This window comes from Centruroides vittatus, unplaced genomic scaffold, assembly GCF_030686945.1.
Source record: "Centruroides vittatus isolate TY-2023 unplaced genomic scaffold, ASM3068694v2 contig_1891, whole genome shotgun sequence".
In the NCBI taxonomy this organism is placed as follows: Eukaryota; Metazoa; Arthropoda; class Arachnida; order Scorpiones; family Buthidae; genus Centruroides; species Centruroides vittatus.
Window position 1 is genome coordinate 146,135 of NW_027121163.1, and position 22,129 is coordinate 168,263.

Consider the following 22,129-nt stretch of genomic DNA (forward strand, 5'->3'; position numbering starts at 1 on the left):
TGCACTGCCAAGAGTAAGGGAGCAACTACGCAGATGCGAGCGAGCAAGAATACGTGGCGAGAAACGGAAAGCGTGAAAAGTCATCACCTCTTCTCACCACATATCGTTGCTCGCTTGCATCTGCACAGTCGCACCCTAAGAAAAGAGTTAAATCTCTTCAATTGGAGTCAGCAAGACACGCACGAGTCGGAATTGCTAACGAAAGGAGAAAATGCGTCGACGTAAACAATTTCGGCTTCCCCATTCGACGACAATCCACATTTTACTAGAATGACCATTAAGAAAATATACATAAAAACCACATTAAAACAAAAAATTTTTAATTTCATAGCTAGTACTTAACATCGCCATTTTAAATGTTAATAATTACATTCTCTGACCTATTTAAACTTATAAATAGATTACAACTCGAGATATTACAATCTGTAACGTAGAATTTCATAGAATTTTCCATCGATCCGCAACCCTTAACCCCATCTGGCCTTATAATGCATTCACACCCTTAATAGCGAAGGCATTATTCACTATTTAAACCCACGCGTAAATGGCATGAATCCCTTTTATTTATGATCCATTTCCTGTAAACATTAAAACATCGTAAGCATTCGAGCGGACGTAATTTACACATTTTTTTAAAAAATTTAAACCCTTTTAATGATTATTTTAAAAATGGAGAGATTTAAAAGGAAGTAACTCCTAGAGTAAAGGAGAGAAGCAGTAAAACATTTGGATCGAGGTTATTAACGAAGACAGACTTTAGTCTGAGGTTATTATACTCTATTCGCCATATTCTTCGTCCTGCAAATGTGTACATTTCACCGTAACATTAAAGCCCTTACCGTGCGAAATTAAACGACGAATTGCCAATAAAAATAAAAAAAATAAGTCGAAGGATCCAGAAATTTCATTCATAATACACAATTCGTCTAATACAATAGTTTATAATAAAATACAACCTCGTCCTACCTCACTTTCGACGCCATCTTTAATCTTGCCGTCGTCACAATATAAAAGGTACAATTGGTTGGAATTCCACCAATGGGAGGTAGCAGGGGTAACTTTTAAATTCAAATTTGTAATATGCGCTGTTTTCCGTCCACGCTATTGGCCGGTCGGACGGCTGTCAACTAATCAGGCTCTGAGATACGACGGGAAAACGTAGAGAGTAGTCAATGATGAAATACATTATTTTATGAGTAGAAGATACCTTGTGAATATTTTCAGGTTCGTTTACGTGTTTTGAAATGTTATTTGTTTGCTAATGGTATATTAATTATATTGACGGAACAGAAACGGAAGAATAAGGGAGATTTTAACAAATGTTGCTAGCCTCTCACAGGGTTTCGTTTGTCGATCTAAGATGGCGACCACGAGGCACAAATCCGACATTTTATTTAATTCTTTATGCGTTTGTTGGAATATTTAACTGTCAAATCCGTCACAAAACAATACATTTATAAACTGTGTAACACCGTCGAGACTTACATACACGTGTAAACAGCATGTAACACCAATCAATACCATGTATAAGAATAGGAAGGGCCAAACAATTCAAATGAAAAATTCTTAGAAATCGAAGAGTTTTCGTGAAATTAATTTGATAAACAACCTTTATACATTAAAAAAAAACACTCAATGCCATTTATAAATGATTTGTTTTCCTCCAGCATTTGGTATTTTATAGTTTATAATTGATACACCTTCAAGTTTGACAGTTAAAGAATTAAAAATCCTTAATTTTCCTTTCAAATTTGATGGCAAATTTAATAAATTTTGGCACTTGAAGTGGTTTAAAACTTATTTTTCAAATTTAATGTCAAATCTTGTACAGTAAATATACATTTTAAATTTCTTATAGCATGAATCAATACACTGTATAATAGGAAGGGCCAAAATCATGAAAATTTCTGGAAATTCATATGATAAACAATCAATATTTTTCACTTAATACCATTTATAAGTGGAATCGAGGATTTGAATTCTTCCTCTGGCATTTTATTGCCATTTTGTAGTTTATAGTTGATGCAATTCATCAAATTTGACAGATGAGAAGTTTGAATCTTTAATTTTACTACCAAATTTAATAATTTATGGTATTTGAATGTGTTGAAATTGTTTTTAAAGTGGCTTTATATCTTGAAATAAATAAAATTTATTCGGATATTTTTCAAGTTTAATACTAACTTTGTGCGTACGTTTAAATTTCTCGTGACGTGAATCGAAGGGAATTAAAATTTTCCAAAATCAATTAATACACAAAATTTATAATATAATGCTATTTATAAATGAAATTAAACATTCGAATACTTCCTCCAACATTTTTATTGCTGTTTTTTATTTTATAGTTGATGCAATTCCAGTTTGACGGGTAAGGAATTCAAATCCTTAATTTTGCTATCAAATTTAATAACTTTTAGTATTTTAATACATTAAAATTGTCTTTAAATAAATGAAAATTACTTCTTAACTTTGTGAATTAATTTGTAAGATTTATAATAAGATTCAACCTTATATGCGCATTTAAATTGCCAATGATATGAATTGATAGTTCGTGTAAGGAAATAGAATCGAAGAGATTCGATCGAAATCTTTAAAAGATCAATTAATTCTCATAAATTAAAGTTTATAAACAATTTTCAAATGAATAAAATTTTATTTTGTCTATAATTGTCGTAAAGGAAAAAGGAATTCCCGTAATGTCGATTAATTACTATTATTATTTTTCTTTTTAACTTCTACTTTCCTTTATAATTTCCTGTATGTTAAATGGATGTTTTCCTAACAAGAAAGTCAAAAATTATTCAATTTAATTTTTAATAATCCAGATAATGTCAATAAATTGCGTTAAAATAGTTTTAATTTTATAATTTACTAGTAACATACTTGAAATTTTTTATGTGGTCCGATGGCCGAAGCAGTTAAGATGCGAGTCAATCAATTTGAAGGACCCAAGTTTGAATCCGGGCAGGCAATCCCAGAAATTCTTCATTGGTGATGCGTCAGGTTTTATTCCTTGCCACTCGGCTGCCTTCGTTGTAGGTTTGGTAAGGAAAAAAAGCTCTTTTGGTTGCTCACAGGACAGAGAGTCAAAAATGAAAAAGTTATTGCCTTTAACAGGAAATTTTTTCATCTCTTTGCCATTTTAATATTGAATATGATAGATTTATGACTGGTGAGAGGATAGGAAGCAGTGGCTACAGTTCTGGGGACAAGGTTGGAATCTATATAATAATATTTTAAAATCTAATGAATCAATTCATATAGTTTCAAATGCATAAAGTGAGAAAAACAAATATAATAATCCAGGGGTCACTGGAAAATTTTAAAAAGTTGCTAACCATTTTGCCACTTTCAAATTATTGATTGCCACCAGTTTTACATACTAATTAATGCAGGTACTGGTAGTCTTAATGTATTAAGCTATTACTTAGAAATAGGGATCGTTTTTAACGAATAATTCCGAATACTCGATTACAATGCTTAAAAAGCATTTCACATATTCTCTTATGTCAAAATTTTTATTCTTTGATTTTTTTTTCAGTAAACTAAAGTGAAAAAAAATATCATCCCAAAAATTTCCAGTTTTCTGTCAGCCGATAAATAAAAAAACCTGTAATCTGGAAACACTGGGTGGCATTACGTGAAGACTGTCTTCTGTTTCGACGTCACTTCCTGCTTTCCTGTTTGAACTTGCCGCGTTTGACGCAGCTAGGTATGCGGTACGTGGAACTCTCGTTGCACGGAAGCTCGACATTCTGCTGTTTTTCCTAAAGCATGCTTTGCAATTTAATTTTGAAATAAGCAGATTAGGGTTTTTATCGTCGGTATTATAATTTTATTGCCACTGTAATAAAAAGATCGCCAAGTGGCACTTTGCAGCACAACCCATGATAATCTGAGTGTTTCGTATTGAAGTAGTAGAGGAGTTTGAAATGTTCTAGTCCCAAGCTTACAATCACTCTTTGTGGCTCTGGATTGGTCTTTCATAAGGTATTTGGAAACAAAAATGCACGTTCATTAAGAAGTTATTCAAAATTTAACACAAAACTTGTGAATAGCATAATATATTGGCAATCATTTTTTAAGTCTAAATGGTACCAAGAACTCATTGTCTAGCACATGGCAAATGTTAGAATGAGCTCCCGTAGTCACCAATAGATGTTTGTAACTTTGGTCAACTTTTATTTTGTCTTATTAATCAATCCCTTGCTTGAGTTTTTCATTTTATTCATTAGCATAAACCAGTCCTTTATGATAAACCAAAATTATTCAATCGGTTAGAGTTGGCATGTGTTCGGAAGGTTGTTTTTTTCAAAATTCCTTTATTTTTTCTTTCCTTTCCACCAAATCTATATATATAATTGAGACGAATTGATGATGATAATAATAAGCGCAGAGCCCAAACGTTTAGGAGTTGAAAGTTGAAATTTGGTACACAGTTAGGGTACATCACGAGAACGCACGCTGAGAAGGGATTTTTCGAAATTTCTCCCCCCAGGGGGAGAGGGACAGGATTAAGTCTTAACACTTCCATCAACAATGGAAGTGTTAAGAGAAAGCGACGTGCAAGACGCAGATGCAGTTTTTTTCGTTTTTGTGGGAAATCAAACATATTTTTAGACCTATCTGAAAATTCTGTAATTAGTCTGGAAACAGGGGGACCCAATTCTTGCATTCTGTGAAAACGGGTAAGGTTGACTATAACGTAATAATCTTAATATTCGCTAAAACAGTTAGGAGTTGAAAGTTGAAATTTGGTGCACAGTTAGGGTACCAGATTTAAGTACCAAAGTGTTAAGTAACAATGGAGAACGACAGAAAGCGACGTGCAAGATTTACGGGCACTGGAAAAAAAAGAAAAAGAGTAATGCGTTGGAACATATTCGATTTTCAAATTTAAACAGATTAGTTCGGTTTTTCTTGACCTTTCAGGAAAATCGAACAATATAATCAGAACACGTCGTGAAAATCGAACAATATTAGAACATTTGATTTTCAAATTCGAACCTTTCTTTAGAAAAACTTAGTTCGTTGATGAAATTACTCTTTTTTTTTTTTTTTTTTTTTTTTTTTTTTTTTTTTTTTTTGTGACTATAATGTAATAATCTTAATCTTTGCTATCGTTACTTTTGCCCGAGCAACGCCAGGCCTACCTGCTAGTTTCTAATAATCAAAATGTCTAATGATGTCCTATTTTTTCATGCCTAGATGAAGCTCGTAAAAAGAATATTTGTTTTGCTAACTGGTTGCTGGTTCTGTACAAGTGATGCCAGCTAAGCTATACAAAAAACTGGTACTAGCCCTGCTAGGGCTAAATTTGAATTCCTTTTGGAGTGCCAGAAACATTTTTCCTGACAGTTTATCTACCACATCTCCCCAAGGATTGTGAATTGCTAATACCGAGGCTTAGAATATTATGCTTGAAAAAGGATGTGCATTCGGAAAATGTTCTATTTGAACAAAACTCGTGTAATTTATGCTAATTATCTTTCGTCGATAATATTAAAAAATTAAAATTTTCAATAAATTATAATGAAATTAATATTTTTCGACTGAATTCAATTAGAAACATATTGAAAAACTATATTAAAGTAAATATACAGGTTTTTCTACACAAAATTTTTATTAATTAATTTTTTAAATTGGTGTCGGATTTACCACGGGTCTGCGCTTATATTCGACTAAGCACGTGCACAACGACGGGTTAAGGTCGAAAGTATTTAATTTTTATTAAATGTTTTATTTGTATTGCTGGATTTTAAAGGTTTTTTGGTATTTGTCTATTTTAATTTCTCTTTTCTTATATATAGCATATTCATAAATGTCTTGTTATGATTTTATCTTGAGGGGAGACAACAGTGGTGTTCACCAGTGCCAGAATTCTGTGGTGGTTTCTAACTAGTATCGGCCATTCCTGAGTATGATTTGGGCTGCAGCCCTTTGATAGACAAATGAAGGAAGGCCATACAGTCCCTTACATATGTATATATATTATAATTTGATAGTAATGCTTGCCCCAAAGACTTTGCTCTCTTGTTAAAAAATTTTGTGATGATTTCAGTTCCTGGTGCAGGCCATTTTTTTGTTGTTTCACACAGTATCTGATAATTCTGTTGCTTTCGACTGGAGTATTGTGTGAGATCTCGCTGCATAACCAATGACCTGATAGAAGTAAATATGTTCTACAAAGTGTATGTGCAGGATTTTTAAAAGGGTGGGGTTTTAAATTCTTTTCTATTAACACAGTTTATTAATTGTTATGATATAGGATATAAGCCTTTTTTTTTATTTTTTAAATTCCTTCTGAATGGGTTAATGTAGTAAAATACTCTTACATTGATTATTTTACAATAAAAATTTTTTTTAAATTTTCAGATTTTAAATATTTGGTATTAAGAAAATGTTATCTTATTTCGCCCCAAGAAGTATTCTGTTTTAATATTGATCAATTTATTTGGTTCCCTGGACCCTTATTTTGTTGATTTTTCTATTTTTAATTATTGTAGGAATTGGTATGATGAACTTTTGGACCATGAACTTTGTGCAGGTGAGCTTAATGATGCTCTGAGGAGGTATAAGCCAAATAAAACGCCAGGTTTTGACGGGATCCCGATGGAATTTTGGAATTTTGAGACTCTGAGACCACATATTTTGTGTCTTTTTTCAAAGATTTTTGATATTGGAATAATACCGGAGTCTTGGAAGACGAGTATTCTAATTCCGATTTTTAAGAATGGTAGGAAGGATGTTCCTGGTAATTATAGAGGTATATGGCTATCATCTTGTGTTTCGAAATTGTTTTGTATTATTCTGTATAGAAGACTGATTAGGTGGTTAGAAGTTAATAATATATTGCATGAGAATCAGGCAGGATTCCGAGCTAGTTATTCCACATTGGATAATATTTTTGTTTTGTACACGGTTATTCAGAAAACTTTTTTACGGAAACGGAGGAAGGTGTATGCTTTTTTTGTGGATTTATCTTCTGCGTTTGACAGAGTTTGTAGGAACTTGCTGTGGTCTAAGATGTTGCGTTATGGTTTCAGTTATAAATTTATATCTTTACTTGTTGCTTTGTATGAAAATTCCTCGTTTATGGTAAGAGATGGTGGGAACTGTTCGCCATTAATGTTTTCTAAGACTGGTGTTAAGCAGGGCTGTATTTTGAGTCCAATCTTGTTTGGTATTTTTTTGAACGATCTCTTTGGTTTTATTAATTCTTCTGGTGATGGTATAGAAATAGATGGTTTCCAAATTAAAATACTAGCTTATGCAGACGATATTGTAATTTTATCTGACTCTGTGATTGGACTTCAAAGATTGATTGATAAATTCGCAATTTATTTAGATGAAAATGGTTTGAAATTGAATTTGAATAAGTCCAAGATTGTTGTTTTTCGAAGAGGAGGTAAGAGTGCGAGGGCAGATAAATGGTGGTTTAAGGGTTCTCCAATTCAAGTTGTCTCTAATTACAAATATTTGGGTGTTACATTTTCGTCTAATGGTTTATTCCATACGCATTACACTAATAAGAGAACTCATGCCAGATTATTGATGAATAAAGTCATTCAGTTGGGGAGATCTGCCAAATTACGTAATCTGAGAGATTATTTACGTCTATTGAAAACTGTGGTATTGCCCTCTTTGTTATATGCTTCAGAGATTTGGGGTTTTAATCTGACTAATGGTGATGGTATACAGACTGAATTTATTAAAAACTTATTTTATTTACCTCGTTGTACACCAGGTTATTTAATTATGATGGAATGTGCTTTGACCCCTATAAAACTTATAATATTTAGTAGGATAAGAAATTGGATTAATAGAATTTCTAAGCTCGATGATCATCGTCTGAGTAAGGTTTGTCTGAAATTTATACTTAACAAAAAGTCTATAGATTGGACACGTTATCTTATAGATACATGCAATAATCATGGTATTAATTTTATTAATGATGATTTGGATCTAATGGACTGGTCTCTTCTCCTTGTAAACATTTTTGATAATTTTTTATATAATATAAATGAAAAAATAAGTAAAAGCGTATATAATTGTTGGTATAAGAATTTGAATGTTACGTTTTTTGATAATTCTTTATATAATCAAGATGTTTCCCTTAATATTTTGTGTTTATTTATACAGGCTAGGTGTAATTCGTTAAACTTTTTAAATAATTACTCGAGAGAATTGTGTAACTTTTGTGTTGAGAAAGAAATTGTGGATGCCTGGCATATTCTGGCTAAATGTGGGCGTCTTAAAGTGTTACGTAAAGAAATCTTTGGTTGCGAAGTTCTTACCAGGTCTTTTTTCCTTAAAATTTTATCGAAACCTTGTTATAAATTTAATGTATTTTGTTTTCTAAGAAAATCTGTTAAAATTTTGTTTTAGGGGGCGTGATTCCTCTACTATAAATCTAGCCTTGTTGTTAGTGCTGTTTGGGAGCATCTGTCAGTGCTGTGTCTTCGATACTAATTTTTTTTCTATTTATAGGTAAGCAATTTGCCATTTTGGTTTCTATTTTTTAGTATTTTGTATTATATTGACAGATGCTCCCGATCTTTAAACTTTATTTAATTACTGTATTTGATTTTGTAAATTTTATATAATTTATTTTACAACTGAATTGTTATTTATCATTGTATAATTTTGTTTGATTATGTTTATTGTATTTAAGTGTTTTGTTTGGGAGATGGTTTTGCTCCCCGCATCAAGGAATAAAAATCCAGTATGCGTAATAAATAAATAAATAAATAAAATAAATAAATAAATAAATATTGATCACATTTAATTTGACTAGAGGTAGGTGGTAACGTTGTCATCGTGTATGTGTCTACACGGTTGCAGGAATTGGAGGTTCAAGCCCCCTCGAGGTTGATTCTTATTTTCCAGAAATTTCTAAATTAAAAATTAATTCATTATAATCACATTTATTTGTACAGAGGATCTTCATTATAACACTGCTCACTATACCGCGCACTCGGTTATAGTGCGGGCGATGTTCGCGACGTGATAAGCTCAAACGTGTTTATACGGGTTCGTGCGGCATTAGTGAGTAGCGCATTTTATTGTTACTGCGTATTGAGTTCCTGCACGTATTTTGAATAGCGTTTGATTATTGTATGCATGATGAGTAAAAGAAAAGCTTGACGTTATTGCTAAAGTAAAGAGGTAAACCGCGTTACACCGCGCCACTCGTTATAACGTGGGTGTTGTTTCCTGCCCGACATGCGCGTTATATCGGGGGTCCACTGTACTATGAAAAGTTACTTGAGGGTTGCTTCTTGTATGCATAATTAGTCTGTTTTAAATATAATTTCAATTGTTGATGTTATAAATATATATAGTGTAAAATGTGACTTTACTGTATTAATACCATACTTTACGAATGATTTTGGCCATTTTTCATTCATCCTTCCTCAGGCATTAACAAAATTGAATAGATTTTGTTCATTTGTGATCTTGTGTATGTAAGCCCATTTCTTGGATTTTTTCCTTGCCTTTAGACATGGCTAAACTTACACAAGTGTTCAGAAAACCTGCTTGTAACCCACACCCACCAGTGGCCAAGTGGATAAAACCACTGGTAGCTGGTTGTGGGTTCAAGCCTCACCAACAAGCTAGCCACATGGCATTTTTTAGGTTTTCTTCAGGTTAGTGATAGGCATAAACAGGAGCCAGTTTTTCATAAAAGACCTCTTGGGAAGAATTTTCCTTGGAAGATCACCCATGCGTTACTATATACAAATAAACTGAAAAGCTTCTAACCCACTGTTCATCCATGAAGCTTCTGATAATCCATTTCACTTTAAATTAGCTGCATTTAATGGTTTGGTTAGGACGTTCATACATATTACCAGTATTAAGGACCGACAAGAAGTGCTTCGTTATATAAGTATTGGGTTGTTCGGAAAGTTCGTAGCGATTTTTAAGAGAAATAAAAGAAATTGTTTTAATACTAAAAATATACTTTTATTCCACTATGTATGCGCCATTGTTTTTAATGACGTGTTGCCATCTATGGGGCAGCTTCATGATACCCTCTTCGTAGAACTTTCCAGTTTTTTCCGCGAAAAACTGATCCACGTGGTTTTTGCAAGCTTCCAAACTATCAAAGTTTTTATCATGAAGGGAATTTTGTAGAGAACGGAACAAATGGTAGTCCGACGGGGCAAGGTCGGGTGAGTAAGGGGGGTGGGGTAAAACATCCCAGCCTAGTTCCAATAATTTTTGGCGTGTTCGTAAAGACGTGTGAGGTCTGGCATTATCTTGGTGAAACACAATGCCTTTTCTATTGGCCAGTTCCGGACGTTTTTCTTTAATTGCCATGTTCAGCTTATCCAATTGGGAACAATACTTATCAGAATCAATTGTTTGATTCTGTGGAAGCAGCTCATAGTACAGGATTCCTTTCCAATCCCACCAGACAGTGAGCATGACCTTCTTTGGATGAAGACCGGCCTTTGGAGTTTTTAATGGTGATTCATTTTTCTTACCCCACGATCGTTTTCGGCTGATGTTGTTATAAATGATCCACTTTTCATCACCTGTCACTAAACGCTTCAGAAAAGGGTCATTTTCATTTCGTTTTTCAAGAGAATCACAAATGGAGATGCGATCCAGTAAGTTTTTTTCCGTTAAGTCGTGAGGTATCCAAATGTCATAACGATTCACGTATCCGAGCTTCTTTAGATGTTGAAATACAGTACTGTTTGATGACTTCACTATGTCTGCAATCTCTCGAGTTGTGTAATGAGGGTTTTCATCCAATAATGCTTTGATTTGGTCCTCTTCAATAACAGGAGGTCTTCCTGAGCGAGGAGCATCTTCAAGGCTGAAATTACCCGTTTTAAATTTTGCAAACCACTTTCGAACAGTTGATTCTGATACAGCACTCCCACCATAAACATCACATATCTTTTTTGCTGTTTGTACAGCATTTTTGCGTTTACGAAAAAAGAAAAGAAACAAGTGTCGATAATGCACGTTGTTCGCATCCATTTTTGCAATGAGCCAAATTAAACGCTATTTGAATAATCTTAACGGTTTTTTTGTAACGGACGCGTCTCAAGGTCATTTATCGTAATATTCATTGGTTTGTACAATTCTAATCATTTTTGCGTCAATCGGTGTCTCAACTGTCGGCTATCAAAAATCGCTACGAACTTTCCGAACAACCCAATAAAATGTGTATAAGCCTTGGTTACAAGCTGAATATTGTAAAAGATTTTTTGATTAGGAGATTTACAATTGACAGTGAGGATTTTTGTGTCAATAGCAGGAATAACAGAAGACAAATTGTTTATAAGGCTATCGATTATAATGCTTCTTTCAAGTATTTATAAGGAGATTGACCATACTGCAGGTAGAAACATCTTTTGTAGAAGTAGGGTTTATACAAAAACCAACTTTTTAAAAAACCGGTTTTTGAATCTCAACTTTTCTATGAAACCAGTTAAAATTTTTGCCCAAAATATGGAGATAAGGGATATTTACAACTTATTTTAAAACTCCAGGGCCACATGCACGCTACACTTTTTCATTTATTTAATATTTATAACATTTTAAGAATACAGTAATACCTTGGTTTTTGTTAACTTTGGTTATTGTTGGTTTCGGTTTTCGTTGGCGTGCCCAAGTGACCTTGCTGCTAATTTTGTGAAAACAAAGGGTGACCCATGCATTTTCCAGCCCGGTGTGGCATTATTTCTCATTGTGTGAGCATTACCCCGCGACTGCCCCCATTGACCAACAGTTCCATTTCCTAAACACTGGGAGTTTGGTCGTGGGTTCGTGCTTCACCAGGACGGGCTAGCCACGTGAAGTTTTACGAGTTTACTCCATGTCTGTAATGCCCGAATAGGGCCATTTACCCTTAAACGAACATCCCAGAAGACATTATTCTCCTCGATATGAACGTCATAAACATATACAACTACTATTAAATGACAATTACATCACGCTTTACCACCGGGTGATATAGGCTAGAAGCTCATGTCCAACTACCTTCTACAAGACAAGACATTACCTCGCGCATCTAGTCAAACAATTCCATTGCTTTCCTTTAGATTAGTCTTTTATGTTGATTTCTTATTCCTTTTAGTATTTAACGCTATATTAATTCTCTATGAAATGTGTTTTTGGTATGTATTTTGGAGTGTCTAGAACAAATTAATTGGATTTACATTGATTCATATGGAAATAATTCCCTCGGATTTCGCCAATTGTTTTCGAACAAATTATCAACGAAAATCGAGGTATCACTGTATAACAAAATAAAATTGACTAACATCTACACAAAACAAAACAAAAAAAAGAAATGCTAAAATATCACATTAAACTATAAAATTTACTCCATAGAAAACCATGAAGAGAAACAAATAACAATGAATTCCTACAAAGTATTATTTTATTTCTTATTTTTCGTAAGAAAATGTGATTTTAGAAAGCTAAGAACGTCTATAGATCTATTGCTCAACCATGTTCTTATTTTGCTCAGAAAATTTCCAGAAATAGAAAAATCTTTCTCACTTGCTACTGAGCCGGGTTTAATCATCTTTAAAGCATTAAATAATAAATCTTCTGTTTGTACCCTCTAATACTAAAAACTCCTTTAGTGTCTTAGGGCTGGATAAAGTTACTTTTTCTTGTTCTTGAAGATATTTATGTGATCGATCTCATGCGACCCGATTTTAGGGGCTGTAACTCACAAAGAGTCGCTTGTAGAGATATGATTCCTTTGACTTTTTGCTCCTGTAGATATGCTCTACGCTCCGATAAGGTCCCAACCGTCTCACTCGGAACTTGAATTGAGCGTTGAGCCAAATTGCAGTAGGGGGATTTTTTTGTTTTGTAGTTAGTTTTATGAAACAGTATTTAACAATATTCCCGTTTTATGCCAGAGACAATTTTGTGTCAAAATGTTAATGTTTTTAATCATATAATAAGTTTTCACATTTTAAGAGTAGGCTTAAAAACCAGTTTTTTTTCACTTGAGAAAACCTGGTTATAAAATTATATAAATTTCTTCAAAAATCCGGGTTTTAAAAACCGGCAAACCAAAGAAGGAATCCAATGGCATATAATCTGCTATGTAATGACGAGGACCACTTGGAACCAAGGGTTACAGAGCTCCTGTCATGCACTTCAGGAACAACCAAGAGTGTGAGTAAATAGGTGTGATGGCCCCATCACTGAAAGTTAGACTTAAAGCATATCAATATACAATCAGGAAGGGTGTATCTCGGCTGCATTCATGTTGGACGATTCAGTCAGCGTGAGATGGGAAGAGGTGGAAGTTATTATACCATTGACATCTAGTTTTTTTCTTTTACTCTTTCTGCCCTTGGCACTAAGACTGTTTTTTGCAAGCCCATTATGCGTTTGGCCAGATCCACAGTGGGGCAGATGGGACGGGACTCGACCTTTCCCGACGACCCTCTCCCCAAAAGTTCTTGGGAGTTTTTGACCCATCCAGATTTGATCCCGGGTCCTCAGAGCAGTGGGTTGCCAATTTAAAAGGTTTTGTAATCCAATGGTTATGCAAGAAAATAACTGGATAAATTGTTACGACATCCTTAGTTTGGGAAGGTAAAACGTGTCCTTACTTTTATGATTGTATTTGCAGAGTCTGATGCTCGTTCACTCTTATGTAATATTTACAATAAACACTGCATCTACTACAAACCCAAAAAGATTGGGATTTCTCTAAAAAAATTATTCTAATTTATAGATCTTTATTTATTACTACTTTTATATTATTTTTTGAATGTTTGAGAATTAAAAGTAAAGAATAATTTCACTGCGATTTGAAGAGGGACAAAATATTATTTTAATATTTTTTCCCTTTTCATAAGACTGGCATAACTGCAAAAAAGTAAAAAATTGTGTGAGTGCTTAGCAACTCATCTACAGGAGCACAGTTTTGTTGCTATGGAAGTGCAAACTAGAAAAAGATGATCACTGTAGTGCTCATAGTGTAAATTTCAAATATATAATTTAAGGGGCACTGTGCTCATTTGAGGTGGTGTTGACTTTTCTTTTGAGAGAGAGAGAGAACGGTATATCTTATACTGTTGAGAAATATGTAATATAGATTTTGTCAGTGTAATTATTTTGATTTTGTTGGTAATGATTAGTGTGGGTTTGTTGACTTACAGGGGAAATCTATTAATTCTGCATCAGGAAGGGTCTTAGGTTCTGTCTGCATGTGGATGGTGGTCATGGAGGTATAGATAACACATCTTTACAATCAACTTGTTTATTAAGACAAAAGGATGCTTACAGAATTTACAAGATGATTCCCTTTGGGCACTGATTCAGAGTTCAAAGATAGTTTGAGTGTACATCACCCCGTTGACAAATCCTTTCTGGAGAATGGTGAAGATAGACGATGTCGGCCCTGGGGCAGTATTTGTGATGATGTGATGCTGGAGACGAGACTTGGTGATTACGATTTTGCTTGCACTTTTAGCGACACAAGGGTCTGGGTGTTGACGTAGTGTGAAGGATCTGCACATTTGACCTTGAAATTCGGGGTTTTTCTCTCAATCTAACTTTCCTCGTCTTTCTTTCCAATTGGTCTCTCCTCTGTCTCTGGGTGAAAACCGAGCTCTGTTTAGGTCACAAGAAAGACCCGTTTTGGAGAGTCTACTTGACATCATCCTTCGACTCTGACCAGGAGATGTTGATGAAGTCATGAAACCCACACTCTTATTTTACTTCATTATTGCCTTTTCTTTGACATTTTAGAATTTCAACAATCTAGTACGATGTCCTTTGACCATCAGCCCTTTCCCTTTTTCCGGTTTTCTAACCTAGGTCGATTATATACGAGCACCCGAGTCAAAGTTCCATCTCTCTGGGTCGACATTCATCTATGATGTATCGTGTGTGCAAGTCCTTGAGATTCCTCATTTATCTCTGCATTACATTTGTTTTGACAACTATAATTTTTCCCTCTCTCTTTCTTACGTAACTTTTGTTTTGTTTTTGCCTCAGGAATTTTGTATATTCAATGCAATTTTGGAACCAGTCTGGAACCTGACAGTAGTATTGAGGAAAATACTGGACCTTTTCCTTGTACTCCACCTACTTCGACTGAAAATTTGGCTGTAACTACAGGAAAAAGATTACAATCGCTGAGTGAACCTACTTTAAAGGTACTTAAAATAGGTGATTTCTTCTCTTCTACACCAGGCACAAGTAAGTCCTTATCTAAGGAAACTAAATCTTATCCGGATAAAAGGTTCGATAAACTGTTTTCGATTTAGAATGATTTGACAGCCGGAATGGACTGGCTGACTAATTTGCATACTGATTATTATGATCAACTGTCCCAACTTGAATCAAGAATGAAGGATTTGTCTAAGTTTCAACTGGACGTACAGCAAAAAGACAATTTATTTCTTCATAGTATAGATATAATGGCAAATGAACTTAGAAGAAAGAATATCTTAGTTCAGGGACTATCTTTTATTGATGATGAAATTGGGGGAAAGATTCAAAAACTTCTTGAAACAATTTTGGGAGAAGCAAGGAAAATTCTGTCAAATACACTTTGACTTAGAAGAATTAATTTTTCTCGATTTTTTTTGGGGAAAATCTGACTCCGTTCCCTCGGGACTCTCCAATCTCTCAAGATTTAACCTTGAAATTCCACAAGTATATGCAAGTTTTTGCTTGGAACTGTCAAGATACTTTTCTATGTGATTTGAAAGATAGAGAGTATTGATGCGATTTATGGGATTGATATCTTGGGAATTACTGAGACCCAGCTATCGTCTTCAATTGATTTAAAAATTAAAAAGATTTATTCCGATTTTCGAACATTTGAAGTAATTGCCTCGAGTCTCCTAGGAAAGGGTAGGCCTTCGGGGACTACTTTTGTGCGTTAATAACAACTTGGAAGAAATTATGCTATCGTCGAATCGACGGCACATTCTTGCAGTAAAAATAAAATTAAACTGAGGTAAATTTAAATTTTAGCGAGATTTAATATCAATTTTGATTTATATGCACATTCTTATTTTTGACAAATTATCGGGTGAATTGGAAGAATTGATTTCTGTTTATTCTCTAGATTACAGTATCCAAATGTGAGAATTGGTAGAAAAATGCACCATCTATAATGGTAATTCCATCTCATCTACACTGTCATCAAATGACGTAATAGTTTGAGGTGCTAACGCCTACAGTCGCCACCAGTGGGCCTGGAGAGGATGACGTCAGGTTTCGTCAGATCTCCGCGCCTTTTTCGACCTGCCACGAGACAGTTCAGGTGTGTTCGACAAGAGCTCGGCTACCTCCGACTAGACAAAGGATTGTAGTGGCAAACGACCATAGCCTACAAGTTAATAAAAGAGAACAACTAATAGATCTTATTAATGCTTATCAATTTTGTATAATAAATGGTATAAACAGCATTTAAATGATACTCCAGCAAAATTTACCTATTTATCATCTTTGGGAGCTTCAACAATTGATAGACTGTCTTGAAAATTTTTCTATCTCCGCCGACTACTTGTTAAATCACTTTCTCTCCTTGGCCATTCTGAATTTTGGATCACACTTAGATAAATGTAATGAAGTGGAGCGAGTGATATACTAATTTGGAGAGTGGAAGCTAAAGACGTTTCTACGGGTGAAGCGGTAAAAAGACGTTCAGCATTATTAGCTTCTTTGAATAACGATATCAAACAATTTTATAAATCAATGATAAAAAATATTTGGGACTCTGCGAGACATTGTGGCTTAGTTACTAGACGGAGGACTGTTTGTTTGTACTTTTGAATGGTTTGATAATGATTTTAATTTTTTTTTGCTGATTTACAAACAGAGCATTGAGAGTTTTTTGTAGTAATAGAAATAAAGAGAATCTTAAACAACAAATTGAAAGTTAAAGAACAAATTGGCTCCTGCTTCTGATGGCATCAAAAATGGATGCATTAAACACTTGCCTGAGGAAATATTTAGAAATTTGTTAAGTTTTTTTGAATGGGATAAAAGATTTAGCTATTTTTCCACAAGACATGAAGAGAGTCCTGCTCAGAGTGATTTACAAGAAAGGGGATAAGTCTGACCCTCATAATTATTGCCTAATTGCATTGTTGAATAATTTCAGAAAGTTGTTTTATAAGTCCAAATTGGACAGAAGTCAAAATTATAAGAATTATTTTGATATTTTGATCAAAAATAATTGATTTGTCTCCTTGAGATTTGCATTACAATGTTTATAATCTATTGTTAAAGATGGAGAAATCTGCTAGAAGAAATTGGGCTGCTTTGGTTCATAAAATATTTAACGGCTTGGGTTATTCCTTTATTTCATTGTTTTGAACCAGTCTTTTTCCTTATTAAGAACCCACCCGAACAAGATAATTCGGGTTAAATTTGATCGACTGCGAAACCAAGACCAAATCAAGGCTACGTTTACGATGGAGTATTTGGCTGGCAAACCAGGTATTATTTAAATTATGATGTAAGTTATCTTGTTAAAAGTTTAATTATGCAATTGCATCCAAACAAATTTTGTATTATGATAAGGAGTCGTCGTTTGGAAATTTCTAATAATAGACTTTGTCTTTATTGTAAAAGCACTGTTGGTTCACTAATAACTCATATCTTTGAGTTTTAAAGACGAGTTTTTAAGCTTGAAAGAACTTGAACAATTTCATAATTTTTTGAAGTTATTACTTCCTTAAAGCAATGTTTTCTTCTTGTTTTTGAGAATTTATAATAAAATTTCATTCTTACATAGGTTTAATAATTATTTTGGTATGTAATTGCCTATCAAATTAGATACAGGAAAACCTTGTTAGTTTGAAATTTGGGGATTTAATATTTGTAACTTTGAATTATCCAAGATTTACATATTTCTGTAGAATATGCCAAATTCCACATAATCGATGTAATTTATTAAGCAAACAAAACAGGTTACTTATACAGATTACTATTTTCATTAATTAATAATAATAATATAAATAAACTGTATGTGTCCGGTAAGAACCTCGCGGGTTACAGATACGTAGATTGTATAAAATGTAAAGCAGAATTCCGTGAAATGTAGCCCAACTTATTTTATAGTGACCCAAAAAATACTAAGTTGCCTGGAGCCCTGCAAATATCTCAACCTGCTATTTGTAGCCTAATCTTGCAATCTCAAAAACTAGTAGTATTTTATTAGATAAAAGAGAAAAGAGCAATTCTTGCGTCGGGTAATACCCAAAAATGTGTTACCGTAAAAGCAAAGCCGTGTTGATCAGATTAGAGTTGTTCTCGGTCTATTACGGCATGGAGGCACTTCGATCCAAACAAATGAGTTACGTACGCATATCACAGTTTGGACAGAATTTTCACTTCGAGTTACAAAGTAGCCTTATTTCAAACTAACCGAATTCCTTGACGTGTAAATCTCTTTATCCCCGGTCGGGACAAAAGTACAGGTAGGCCTACAAACTATTGGAGTTCAAATTAATGGGGATTTCCTGTATCATTAAACTATTTTTAAATTCATTTTTGGTGAGTAGTAATGTTCAAAATCACTTATTGTACACAAATAAAGCAGGAACTTGCATATAAAAAATAATAATGCAGTAGAATCCACTTATCATAATCACAAATAATGTAATTGGAATTATTGCATCCCAAAACATCTTAATTTCTACTATTGTCGATGCAAAGCCCAGATGAGGGGAGAGGAAGGTTAGATCATCATCTTTGGGTAATTGGGTATTTTTAAGCCATCATTTCACACTATTGAGTTTAGTGTGTGATTGGCAAAGTGCATTTGTACCAGTTATCATTATCAATCTTAACCAGACTTTAAAATGTCAAGCATTGTTTTATCGTTACTTGCTTATATTTCGGTAGTTTAAACTTCTAGAAGTTTTTTACTTCCATCGTACTGTACATTAGCTAAAGATGGTACTACAAAAATACAGATTGCAGATGAGAGTTTTCAAGTTATACATTTTTTAAATGTCACATTCAACAAAAGCAGACTTTCCACTAATTGTAGTTTTATTTACTTATCCACATTATCAGTCCATTATCACCATCTGTATAGGAGAGTCCCAAAGTGATTACAGTAAGAGGATGCTACTGTGTATACACGGGGTGATTGAATGAAAAGTTTAATTGCAAAGAGTTGTAGACTTGGTGAACAATAACATTTGAAACTGTTTAAGTCCGTAGTAAATGAATATTCAAGATTTAAATGTGTTTTGCAACTTAGCAGAGACGTAACAAGCACAGTTGTCTTACAATATTGCCGAGTCCGACTATCAGCATCATTGTGTTTACTTCTTGCAAGTAAACTTTTCACCTGATCACCTGATTAAATTCATTTCAGATTGAGTTTATTTGCTTGAAAATTAATTTTTCACCCTTTTTTAACAGGATGATTCATTTGGAAAGGAAGAAATCTCTTATTTGCTATGCAAAGTTTATATAATGAAACTTTTGTGCAAGAATGAGTTCGACCCAGTCAATAGATCATTCATTGCATAATGCAGCTACGATTAACGAAAGCAGACATCACAATACTCTTAATGGCGTCGAAGAAACCGAGCAGGCTCAACTGTTCGAAACGTTACAAAATATCGTTTCGCTCGACGCGAGTACTCTGCCGCAGACCACCATTTCTCAGCCGATTAATGCTAATCTATTGCAAGCTTCGGCGCCGATCGGTCACATGTCGATGACGAATATGTCGATTCAGTCTTCTTTGCCGCCGTTTTCTGTGCCTGCAAATAACAACATGGTGTCGACTTGGTTAAATAACAATTTGCTAAAAGTACAATCCAGACCCGTAGCTTCTTCGGGGATTCTTCCACCCGTTACGGAATTACATCCTGCATTGCGCGCAGCTAGCAATTTTAGATTGTTAGAACTTAATCAGTCTTCGGTCATCCCTTCTTGTCCGACGAGTATACAGCCAGTTACTCAAAATATTCTTCCGATTTCTGAGAACAGTAATAATATGAATAAGAGTCCAGTTTCCAATAAACCTCAGGCTTTCACAATTGCAAACAATGAGAATAATTCCCTTCATCATATTTCAGTTTCAAAGGTGAAATTACCAAATATACAACAACCATTAGTTCAGCAGTCATTACCTCTTAATTCCTTACCTAATATCTCAGTTTCAAATGGTAATCAGCCGTTCGAAATGCTAACAAACAACTTAGTGACATCGCAGTCAATGGAACCGGATAGTCTAATGAATTCTCTCGTATCCACCTCATCTGTCACAAATTTATTATCGAATAATTTGATGGGTTGTAGTCCATCTTTAATAAAGGCATTTGGGTTGAATGCACAAGATGAAAATCTAAATTTATCTGCAAATACTTGCAACAACGGCATGTACGATAACATTGGTAATCAAACACTACAAACTTCAGTAGCAGAAAGTCAGTATCAGAAACAAATCATTAATCATTCTAATCAACTTTCTAACGATACTCAGACTTACTTCACAGATCTTTCTACTCAAGCGTTAACATTGTCTACTCCAATATTAACTTCTTCCGGTACCGCGTCGGATCGGTTTGCGAAACATTCGCCTAATTTAAATGCGGGCTCTTCCGACGATACCACTCTCTTGTCGTCCATCGAAGAGACACGATGCTTCAAATGCAAGTTCTGTACATTCATTAGTCTTCATAAACATCTAGTCATATCTCATTTAAAATCATCTCATCATAAGAATTTAGAAATTTCGGAGCCATTAAAGATTAGAAATGAAGTGCCCATAGAAGTGAGTAAGATGCCAGACAATAATTTAGAACAAGGAAATATTTTAATTGAGAGAGACAATGTAAATTACAATTCGGAAGCAACTATATCCTCAAATTTGATAAATCAAAAGGATATAAATAATACTCCAGTTTCAGAAGAGACCGACAATCGTTTTCTCTGCGGTAAATGTCGTAAGGGTTTTTCGTCTCTCGAAGCATGCCGCCACCACATGGTTTCGGATCATAGCGTGAAATGGAAGCGCGTCCGTCTAGAACGAATAGTCAACACTCAGAATTCCGGAGTAAATAAGTCAAATGGAAACCAAAACGTAACTGTAAATAAATCAGGAGTTATTCTTTTGGAGTTGAACAGTAAAGGAACAACGCCGACGACAAAAGCCATAAATCAAAAGTTTAAAAAGTCAAGAGAAAATAAAAATGAACCAGAAACCAAATTAGTGATCGCAATGAAGAGACAGAGAGGAGAAGTAACTTCTCGTCAGAAATCTTGGCAAAGAAAATTAAAGAGAGAGTATGGATCATATATGTAAGTTTTTTTTTTATTTCTTAACAAAGTTAAACCAAGATGGTCAAATGATAGTAGTAATAGTGTGAGAAATCTGGTGGTGCTGCGAGTTACTCGACGATGCTTCGAGTCGACAGTACGACGAACGTGGCCAGCTTGTGACATTGCCGAGTATGACTTGCAGCGCTATCAACTCCGTGCACTATTTCTCACAGGTTCTGTTTTCATTTGATCATCTCGTGTAAAGTTTCATTTAATAATTTATATTCCTAATTTCAGCTGCGAGTTTAAAGGTTGCAACATAAGGTTTCGACAGTTGGACAATTTAGAATATCATTGTAAGTGCCACGTTTCCGGTTGTTCCGCATTTAATTGTCCCGAATGCGGAAATCGCTTCGAACATTGGGGTAACATTGCCGGACATCTTTGGCGTCACCATTCCGTAGATTTGGAATTACACGCTTGTGATCAGTGTTCTTTTCGGTAAGTCTTTTTCAGATTTGACGATTACAGTGGGGAATTATGGGATGTATCCGAACAGATCACCCATAAAAATTTCTTGAAGTTTAACTGCCCGAATTTTGGTCGTCTGGAGCATTAGGCCGAGACTTAATATACCTAAATACTGTTGATAATCTTGTTTGGCTATTAACAATATTCAGTTAGAGGAAATCTTTATTTGCCAGCTGTATACTTTTCTATCTTCTTACCAGAAATTTATTATTTTTTGATTTATTTACATGGGATATTTTTGAAAATTTATTTATTTACTAGTGGACAAGTCATATACAGTAGTTAATCATTCTAATTTATAAACTTTGCATTACATGCAAACAAATTATAATTTTAGATGTTTAATTCAATT

General features: G+C 34.2%; 3 protein-coding genes across 4 annotated transcripts in view; 1 reads left to right on the forward strand and 2 right to left on the reverse strand.

The window, feature by feature from the left end:
- Nucleotides 1-1,148, reverse strand: part of LOC136970047 (uncharacterized) — a 27,990-nt gene extending 26,842 nt beyond the window's left edge. The window contains exon 1 of one of the 2 annotated variants that reach the window (XM_067264413.1): nucleotides 967-1,148. The gene's annotated coding sequence lies outside the window, so the exon portion shown is untranslated. The other variant, XM_067264414.1, reaches the window with a different exon arrangement.
- The window catches only part of LOC136970051 (calbindin-32-like), a 211,602-nt gene that overhangs the window by 84,690 nt on the left and 104,783 nt on the right, over nucleotides 1-22,129 (reverse strand). The window lies entirely within an intron of this gene.
- Nucleotides 812-22,129, forward strand: part of LOC136970049 (uncharacterized) — a 33,584-nt gene continuing 12,266 nt past the window's right edge. Inside the window, exons 1-3 of the mRNA XM_067264415.1 lie at nucleotides 812-1,224; nucleotides 19,396-21,285; nucleotides 21,544-21,747. Of these exons, the coding sequence (XP_067120516.1) occupies nucleotides 19,469-21,285; nucleotides 21,544-21,747 (2,021 nt within the window). The 5' untranslated portion in view covers nucleotides 812-1,224; nucleotides 19,396-19,468. The remainder of the gene's footprint in view (nucleotides 1,225-19,395; nucleotides 21,286-21,543; nucleotides 21,748-22,129) is intronic.